At 33.5% G+C, this 10290-nt stretch overlaps 2 protein-coding genes across 2 annotated transcripts; one reads left to right on the plus strand and one right to left on the minus strand.

Annotated features, from left to right (window-relative positions):
* Window positions 1–1481: 1481 nt before the first annotated feature.
* On the minus strand, window positions 1482–5775 carry LOC105337005 (uncharacterized). The gene is made up of 2 exons (XM_011441542.4): window positions 5486–5775; window positions 1482–2071 (listed from the first exon to the last, which is right to left on the minus strand). Exons 1-2 carry the CDS (start codon window positions 5747–5749, stop codon window positions 1955–1957), a joined length of 381 nt encoding a protein of 126 aa, XP_011439844.2. The 5' UTR covers window positions 5750–5775; the 3' UTR covers window positions 1482–1954.
* Window positions 5776–5975: 200 nt separating this feature from the next.
* On the plus strand, window positions 5976–10057 carry LOC105337006 (coiled-coil domain-containing protein 97). The gene is made up of 4 exons (XM_011441544.4): window positions 5976–6713; window positions 6874–6910; window positions 7030–7156; window positions 9728–10057. Exons 1-4 carry the CDS (start codon window positions 6123–6125, stop codon window positions 9909–9911), a joined length of 939 nt encoding a protein of 312 aa, XP_011439846.3. The 5' UTR covers window positions 5976–6122; the 3' UTR covers window positions 9912–10057.
* The last annotated feature ends 233 nt before the right edge of the window (window positions 10058–10290 follow it).

The raw sequence follows: 10290 nt of genomic DNA on the forward strand, positions 1-10290 counted from the left end.
ATCAGTTCTGCCCTCAGTTTAATGTATTTTTAAAATAGTTTCAATTTCTTTCCCCCCTTTTCTCCCGAAACTTGAGATACCCCAATAACCCATTCAACAAACAACAATGCCTCAAAAATCATAATTAAATACAGCTTCCCTATATAGGCCTTGGAATTAAATTTATAGGGGGGGGGGGGGGGCGGGGGGGCTAAACCTTGACAAACTAAAAATGCTTGTTTACTGCTCATATTAACTTTTTCATTTAAAAAAAAAAACTTGTGGGGTAGTGAACTGGGGACCGCGATGCATGGTAAAATTTAACAGTTTTAGAATGCTTCTGCTCATGTTTATGTTTTCCAAACAAAACCAACACTAGATATATACATGTCAATCTGATGAAAACTTTAATCGCTTTAAACAGCTTCAAAACTGGGACATATGATTCGATTGTTAATTAAGTAGATAGTCAAAAGACAGAAGACAGAAACAAGGAAACTAAAGTTAGCGTTATGTACGCCATGGACGATGCTATAAGGCTACACCGACGACTGTTTATTAGTTTTTGTAGAGCCCTCGATATAACTGGCCGATAGATCAATCTATCATATTTACATTTTCCAGTGTATTTGTCTGTGAGAATTCTACGAATCGATTTTGTAATATATAGTCCAATACATTTCATCAATGATTATTTTAATAATTGATTGTACAATTGCTGAAAATTATACGAATATAAATAATATGGAATCATTAATTTAATACATGTATTATGAGGTGATCAAATACGGTTGGGCATGATCAGATCTAACATAAAGCCCTTCAGCATCAAGGTAAATTCTTTGTAAATGATAATATCAGCGAGATTCTTCTAGACTGGCAAATTTTGACTGACTGGAAGAGACGTCACGCACGGTCAGTCAAACACTTTCAGTGTCGACGAATCTTGCTCAGATAAGGTATTAAAGAAATAGAAGGATCTAAGACAATATAGATAAAAAAACGTTGCAGGCGTGTTGCGAAGTCCTCTCCTTAATTTACGCTCTAAAGCATTTTTGAGATCTAAATGAAAATATGTATAGATAAATCAAAGTGGAAAATAGTGTCGCATTACGGAGAGTTTTTTTCATAATTTTATTGCATCTGTGACATTACGTTTGGATCAAGCAACTTATATTTTTTTGAGAATATTATGTTTATATATGTACCTCCCATAGCACTTTGGAAAACCAAAAATAAATAAAAGGAATTCATATGCTAAAAAAAAATAAATCAATCGTTTGCATTTTATGAAATAATTAATTTATTGTGACATTATAAACTGTAAAACAAAAGTGAGACAAATAAGTATCAAGAGAGTTTTATTTTTCCTTGATATTCAAATATATTGATAGTTTGATATTCTTAATCATATTTTAAATAAACATTTTTAAAAGTACATGTAAAATTATGCTAAAATGTGATACATTTTAACTGCTGGTACATGTAATTCCTAAGTCTACAAAACAAGTTTGGCACATGCAACAAGCATAAATACTTATGCATAATAAATACTATAGCTCTATAACTCTGTAATGCTGGTTGCATATTCCAGAATATAATCTCAACTTAAATTTTCAAATACAAAATTATTTAACAAATATACTTCAAAGATATAAGTATTCAACATATGAATGACAAAGACTTATAAGTAATAAGCTAAGTAATGTTTTTGATTTATCTGTTAATAAAGATTATTCATAAAGTGGCAAGGAATTCACATCAAATACAAGTCTTCTTAATAATTAACAATGTAAACTTCCACATACATCATAATTATACATGATTTCTCAGTTTAGTATTTTGAATCACACATATAAATTGCACACTTATAATAGAGTAGCTACTCAACACATACATAAAAATGAATCTAATTTTATCACCCCTCCCCTAACCCAATGTCCCCCTATAGTGTGTATTGATGTAGTGGTGATCTTCATTTCTTCTCTGCAGGTTTGGCTGCTGCCTTTTCTTTCTTTATCACTTCAATTTCTTTCATCATGTAGCTGAGTGGATCTTCAGGTTTAAAGTATACTATGTTTGCTGTTAAAGCCTGTGAAGAAAAAAAAGAGAATTTAATGCAATAGATATAAGTATGGCAGATAAAATGTTCTATCATTAAAATGACAGATGTCCTATGGACCCGGTTTAACGATATTGTGACCTGAGCGTAGCCTGATCACGGTAAGATTATTCTTTTTATAAGTATAGATGCATGATTTTAGAAAACATTAGATGATATTAGTGCATATATGATCTTAAGATATAATTCAAGTTTTACATTGATTATGAATTATGACAAGCATTATATAAACATAGGTAATCACAGATTACAAAGCTCACTGAGACGAGGCATCACCTTTTTGAGGCATCACCTTTATGAGACCACCTTTATCAAATTATATGAAAATCATACATTATGATCTTGGATATTCATGGATACTATTTTGACACAATATCGTATATCATCTGTTAAAAAATTGTATGATAATCATGTGTTCATTTCATATGGTATTATAAGATATAATGTTTATCAATACAATAACATAAAATACAATATTGCATCCTATCATACTTACAATTTATATCATTTAAAACAATAAAATACTCATTACTGTAATAAACAATGATGAGATGTAATATTGTAACTTATGATATGACATTGTATTGTGTTATGAGTAATTGTATTTTATCACATAATACAATATCATAATATGTAATACAATATAGTATTGTATAATACAATATCATATCACATAATACATCATAATATTGTAACATATAAATTGTATTATATGATACAATGATATATATTACAATATCATAAAATACAATTTCATGTGATATAATTTTATAATAATTTAACCAATATCAAATCATACAATATTGTATTATACAATATTATATAATATACAATATCGTATCATACAATTCAATATTCTATATTGCAATATCACATGTAACAGTATCATGTGATAATATAATAAATAAATAATATCATATTATACAATATTGTATCATTATATACAATACTATAAATAACAATATCATGATACAATATCATATAATAAAATATAAAAAAATTGATACAATATCATATCATGTAACATTTTTCAAAATAACATATCATGCGCGGATCCAGAAAATTTTTCCAGGGGGGGTCCGAAGGATAATTATTTTTTGCCAGGGGGGGTCCGAGGCATATTTTCGCGATAATTTTACTATGTAAATTTAATAAATTTTCATTTTCCAGGGGGGGTCGGGACCCCCCCGACCCCCCCTCTAGATCCGCGCATGCATATGATGTTATATTGTATGATATTAAACAATAGTGTATCATATCATACAATACTTTATCATAAGAATCATGTTATATCATTTAAAAACAAACTCATCAATCTATCAAGCAGGTTTGAGTGAGGTAGGAGATTTTTTAGCATCTTCGATAATGGAGATCGGGTTCTGCATCTGAAACTACCTCTGCATTTTATTTACAATAAAGTTAAATCAACTATGCAAGCTATTAATTATAAAACATGTGACCTGTTCCAAAAAACTCTTTTAAAACCTAAACCTCATCCAGCATCCAAAACCTATGGCTCAGATTCAGCATCCAAGCCTGTATGGTGCATCAGTATCATAAGACACATCATCCATGCAAGTTTGGTTAAGTTAAGACCAGTAATAACTAAGATATCACCATCAGAAGGCACCCGTTTCAAAAACTTAAACCAGCTTTTAAAACCTAAACCTCCTCCAGCATCCGAAACCTATGGCTCAGATTCAGCATCCATGCCTGTATGGTGCATCAGTATCATAAGACACACCATCCATTCAAGTTTGGTGAAGTTAGGTCCAGTAATAACTAAGATATACTTTTTAGCATCCTTGATTAAATGGAGATCAAGCTCTGCATCTGAAACTGCCTCTGCAATTCATTCATATTATAGTTTAATCAACAATGCAAGTTTGAAATAGAACTACAGGGTATTATCTATAAAACATGTGACCTGTTACGAAAAAAACTTAACCTTATCCAGCATCAGAAACCTATGGCTCAGATTCAGCATTCAAGCCTGTATGGTGCATCAGTATCATAAGACACATCATCCATGCAAGTTTGATGAAGTTGGGACAATTAGTACCTAAGATATCATCATCATCAAAGGGCACCTGTTTCCAAAAACTTTAACCAGCTCTTTAAATCTTAACCTCAACCAGCATCTGAAACCTATGGCTCAGATTCAGCATTCAAGCCTGTATGGTGCATCAGTATTATACGACGCACCATCCGTGCAAGATTGATGAAGTTAGGACAAGTTGTAACTAAGATATAATCATCAGAGGGCATCAGCTCCAAAAATTTTAACCAGTTTTAAAAACCTTAACCTCTTCCAGCATCTGAAACCTATGGCTCAGATTCAGCATTCAAGCCTGTCTCGAGCATCAGTATCATGTGACACACCATCCATGCATGTTTGGTTAAGTTAAGACCAGTAGTAGCTAAGATATAATCATCAGAGGGCACCTACAACAAAAACTTTAACCAACTCCAAATACCTTAACCTCCTCCAGCATCCGAAACCCATAGCTCAGATTCAGCGTTCAAGCCTGTCTGGTGCATCAGTATCATAAGACACACCATCCATGCAAATTTAGTGAAGTTAGGATCAGCAGTTACTTAGATATTGCTATCAAAAGGCACCTGCAACACAAAACTTTAACCTGCTCCAAAAACCTTAAACTACTCCAGCTCCTGAAATTTAGGACCCAGATTCAGCATCCAAGTCTTTCAAGTCCATAAGTAGGTCAAGATGCATCATCCATGCAAGTTTAGTGAAGATGGGACAAGTAATAACTTAGATATATGACCTGCAACAAAAACTTTAACCAGGTCCGAACATCGACGCCGACGCCGAGGGTATAGCATAAGCTCCCCTTGACTTCGTCTCGGTGAGCTAAAAAGTATAACGTACATACTAGTACATGTATGTACATTCATCAAAACAAAACAAATTAAAATACTGTTAAATGTATTTATGCATGAATAAATATAAAATTTATTATTCATGTATTTATGCATATAACTGTGATGGTCAGACCGGTTCGAATACCGGCGCCATATAGATCAGTTTGTATCTAGAGCTCTTGACTAGAAATTTCAGGGGCAATGGTTTGAATCCCGGTCTGATCCATCATTGTATTGATTGATATAATATATCTTCCATTTCGTTACAAAACCTAATTAAAACCTAGAAATTCACTCCGGTAATTTTGATTCATTGATAAAATGTTTAATTCTTTTATTCTCTGTTAAAGATCGTTTAATAAAACTTATTAAATAAAACAGAATAGAATGATAACTTTATAACTAATTAAATGTAATTACTTCCATACATGCCGAGCTGGAAAAATGCCCTAAATAGTAAAAACATTCACAAGAAAAAGCACAAAAACAATGAATGACCTGGAAAAGTTGCAGAATATCATGCTGTTCTAAATATTTGATGGCCTTTCCGTACGGGTCTTGGATTGGATCAAAGAACTCTATCACTTCTTCAAACTCCTGTCCCCCTTGCTGGTTGGCCATTGCTTTCTCCATTGTTTTCTCGATTTCCTCTCGTGCCTTATTCACAATATCCTCTGCTGAACTCATTTCAGGGAGATCACCGCTTTGTTTTGAACTCGGTTTGCCCTCTGTTGGTAAGCTATTTGCTGGATTATCTGCCATATTGTTTATTATCGTCAAGGAAATAGTAGAACCAAGTCCGTACGGAAATATTTTCCCCGTAAAATGTTTATTTCCTATTTTATACACCTAACCTTATTTCCGGTTTCGATTTGAAAATAAATAAACCTTGAACATGTTGAAGTTGATCGGTGGATGAGGTTTTAAATACGTTTCAACAGTTAGAATTATCCTATTTTAATGAAAATCAAATTATAGTGCCAACAGAGGTAACTTAAGTCAAAATTCACGACACAAAAATCAATGTTGTGACTTGAGATATTCGACCTGATCAGATTTGCAAACTATATCAGGTTGGTTATATAGATGTGGAATAGTTCATGGAATAGCCAGTGGTAGTTGTATTGTGTTGAACATGATGGATGTGAAGAATCAGTCCTCTTCAAAAACAGAAGGTGAAGGTTGGTGTATTGATTTGGATGATAGAAGGAATATGAAAGAAAGAATGCTGATTAGAGTTGCAAAATCAAATGCTCACTTTAAGCACCAACAGTTAGGAGAATCTGATCTAACCGTATCAGAAAAGCTACAAATAGCAGAGGATGTGCTAAGCACAAAAGGAGATAAATCTTTCCTGGCAAGATTCTGGCAGCATTTGACAATGGAAGATGCAGAATATTTCTCTAAGAGCAGAGATGATTATGAAGTAAACTTTTATTTAGAGGAAATAGAGAAAAATTGCAATGCCCATTTTTGTACAAATGTTGTGAAAAATAGACGATATGAAGCAATGAAAAAGTTGGAAAATGAAGGAGAATATTTTAGTGAGGAAGAGATGAAGTATAGAGATCCCTATCTCTACGAGCAATTGATTGGTCAGTTTATTACAGAGGAGGAGGCACAGAAAACGATTGACAAGTCTGATCTTCGATTCTCTACCATCTTACTCAAACACATGGATCAGTTAGATGAAAATGAGCTCTATTATAAAGAGAAAGAAAAGGAGGTAAGTAACATTTATATTGTGTGGTGGTGAAACAAGTTGCAATAAAAAATAAGTAGCCATCAAAAAAGGGATTCAGGAAATAGTATTCTGTTTTAAATTCTAATATTTTCTGTTTTTTCAATTTTTTGCTGCATTGAGTTATTACAATTTTGTTTTTGAGGAGTGCCAAATGGAAGAAGAGGACACAAGTGATGATGGTATACTAAATAACATACATATATTTGTCAATGTGGTAATGTACAGTTAAGTTCCATTCACACAAAATATAGTGCAATTTGTACATGTGTTTATTAATAACATGCTTGTGATGTTTCAGAGGAAGAAATAGAAGAGGAATCAACAGAAGAAATATCAGAAGAGAGAAAAAATGACCTCAAGTTGGAGTTTACTCGGATCATGAAGGAGAGATTTCTAGCGGGAAAAGACAAGAAGTTTGACTACAGGTTAGTCTGTGTACAATTTGTGCACCATCAATTTCCTAGTGCCACTATAGTAAATCAAAGTACTGAAGTACTGATGGGAGTTGATTTTATCGATTGTTATTCATTTTAAAATCAACGATATGTTTTTTTGCATGCAAGTAAGAAGATGGGTGGATAAGGCGTGTAAAATGCCCATACACGGTCCGACAGGCTACTAAAAAATTAAAGTACATGTATCAATAAATCTGATGGGGTTTTTTAAAATCATTTAAAACAATATGTATTTAACAAATCATTGATTTTTAACCTATATGTTCAATACTTGGAATATGTTGACTCAAACAGGCGTATACGTATCGAAACCTGCAAATACTGCCTTTTTTTAGAACTTCAAGGCACTTTCTTTTAAAGAGTGGGTCTGTGCTCCATATTTTTCTCATAGTCTAATTAAGGTCTATTGGAAAACAAACCGATTTCAAACAACAAAAACGTGGAGAGATGGCCCACTACACATTAAAAATATAATTTTGTATCCCAACAATTGAACGTTTTGAAAAAAATAATACAAGTCCGGTGGTTCATGGCCAAAGTCATACATAATATTCAAAAAGCCCACTTTGTTGTGTCTGAAATGGCTCAGTGGTTAGAGTACCTGACATAAGCTAACCTTATATATCTAGGGTTTTTATGTTATGGGTTCGATACCACAAAAATTTTTCGACAATTTTTTTTCTTCTTATTTTTTGTTAAAAATATTAAAAACTGACTATAGTTAGAAATTTTGCTTTTGCAAACTTGTATTATAATATATTTGAACAGATTTAATTTGGGGAAAATAAATTCAAAATAGTATTTCACTACTAAACCGAATGGGCATTTGCGCCATCTTATTCCCCATCTTCTTCCTACAAGTATTTGAATTACACACATTTTTATAATATGAATCCTACAGGAATTTCGTTAAAACACAATATCAATCATGATGTGTAATATTCAAAGAATTATTCCATCAAACTACGTATTATTAATCGAAATAGTTATGAAAAATTGTATGGATCCAAGCAAAATTGAACTCTACTCTCATTCAACCAGACTCTCAGCTGTATCTGTTAATCTCCGACAAGCAAGAGAGACTCTATGCTTGTCGGAGATTTACGGAGACAGCCGAGCATCTGGTTGAATGAGACTATAGTGAACTCTGGCGTAGGAATACATAAAATGTACGACTTCAAAAAATATCTAAATTTTTCGTACCATTTAAAATCTGACTATTTACAAGGCATCTATAAATGAGTTTCCTTGAAGAACAATGCTTAAAGCTGACATGAATTCATAAAAGCATTTGGTCGCCATATTATTTTTGATCGCTCCTCTACTGCCACTGGGGTATATATACCGGTTGAGAAAGTTACGGTCGGTTGCTTTCCGATCCAGGCACTCGCGTTGCACGGACTTCTATATGCATGAACTACAAATTGTAGTAAAATGTAGTAATAAAGAATAAAGAAAACAACAATCAATGAAATACAAATATATTTATTCTTTGAAAGGATGTCCAAGATATCCATATTATTTTGCACAGACTGTGCTGACTTCCTTTGCATGCACATCGAACACGTGTGTTGTTCATGCAGAGTGCATAACGTCTGCATCTTATTGAAAACCCCGGCGACACTACATCCAACACAGTAGCTGAATGATAGTTAATCCAAGAAAGTAACAACGTTTCCATCCGTTCCTACAAAAAACTCCCCGTTTATAAAATCTATGCGATAATTGACATTGCTCGATCTGCCACAGTGTGTGGTTTGCGCATGTGCGATGTTATAACATACACAGGAAAACGGTCTACAATTATCGAGGAAATTTTGAAGTATCTGCTTCTGGATTTTAGCCTGTCTTGTTTCGTCGTATTGGACATATCTTGCCAGTGCAGTGGTAGTCATATTATTTTTCTTCAAAACGCTTTTCTATGCGTCTTTTCGTCCAAGGTAACGTGTTCGGGTGTATGAAATTCCTGAATGCGGTGAAGCATGAATAGTATTCTCTGCCTTATATAGGGGGTGTGTAGCGATGAATAGAACAATAGAAATCGACAACTAATATGGCGGTAGTCGGAGATAAAAGGGAAATAAAGCGTATTTATGAATTCATGTCAGCTTTAAGAACTCATTACATCGAATTTATTGATGTGAACTAAATGTTGTCAGCGGTGTTGATTTGTGCTTTGGTCCAAACACTGTTTCACTTTCGGTTTGCCCGAGTAACTGCATAGGAGAGTTGATTTAAATCAACTCTCAAAAATGATGCAGATCTGTTTCAAACTTGTCTGTAAAATATCATTTTAAGTAAATACCGATAGAGAACAATGCATTATTACATGAAGCATTCTGAAATGAAATATTTTAGATTACAAACATGTATACTGAAATACTGTTTATGTTGCTATAAAATTATAGAAAGGGTCAGACAGTCACAACTGTTTTTAAAAAAACCCAAACATGAACATGTGAAATTGATCCATTTATATCCCTTACAGTAGAATACAACTGAAAGGTATTTTCCTATAACTATCTGGTGTTCCTATTCCAGTTCAGTGGACCACAACACAGAATATGATGACCTTGAAGTTCTCGAGCGGGATGAGGAGGAGAAGTATTTTGATTCAGAGGATGTAGACGATCTTGATTCAAGTGAATTGATGGAGGAGCAGATCCCTGAACAAACTCAGGCCATGTGTCTGGATGACAGCCCTAGTGAACACAGCCAGGGATAGTCCATCCCTCATAGAACACATCCATAGTCTATTCTTCATATAACAAATTCTGGGATAGTCCATCCATCATAAAACATGTCTAGGGATAATCAATGCTCCAAGAAGCATATCCAGAGGGATATAGAAATAAAAGGTTAAAGTGATTCAAACAGGGAGGACGTGTTTTCATCACCCCAGTGAAGTGATTTCTGCGACTAACATTCAGTTGTATAATTACATGGACAAAAACTGTCATAATGGATCCATAAATTAACTTTAAAGTGGACAGCTTCTTGCTGTAAAATTTGAGGATATAAGATGCCCCAAATGAACTACTGGGGTGTTTGCATCTTCATTAACATGTCTTACTCTCATTCCTCTTAGCGAGAGCAAGTCACTG

The sequence above is a fragment of the Magallana gigas genome, chromosome 6 (assembly GCF_963853765.1).
Source record: "Magallana gigas chromosome 6, xbMagGiga1.1, whole genome shotgun sequence".
Taxonomy (NCBI): domain Eukaryota; kingdom Metazoa; phylum Mollusca; class Bivalvia; order Ostreida; family Ostreidae; genus Magallana; species Magallana gigas.

Excerpts from the sequence above, each read along its gene's own strand:
- LOC105337005 (XM_011441542.4), bottom strand. The coding sequence starts at position 5,749 with ATGGCAGATAATCCAGCAAATAGCTTACCAACAGAGGGCAAACCGAGT. Across the intron at positions 2,072-5,485 it reads ATATTCTGCAACTTTTCCAG|GCTTTAACAGCAAACATAGT; the intron begins GTCATTCATTGT and ends TTTTCTTCACAG.
- LOC105337006 (XM_011441544.4), top strand. The coding sequence starts at position 6,123 with ATGATGGATGTGAAGAATCAGTCCTCTTCAAAAACAGAAGGTGAAGGT. Across the intron at positions 6,714-6,873 it reads ATAAAGAGAAAGAAAAGGAG|GAGTGCCAAATGGAAGAAGA; the intron begins GTAAGTAACATT and ends TTTGTTTTTGAG. Across the intron at positions 6,911-7,029 it reads AGAGGACACAAGTGATGATG|AGGAAGAAATAGAAGAGGAA; the intron begins GTATACTAAATA and ends GTGATGTTTCAG.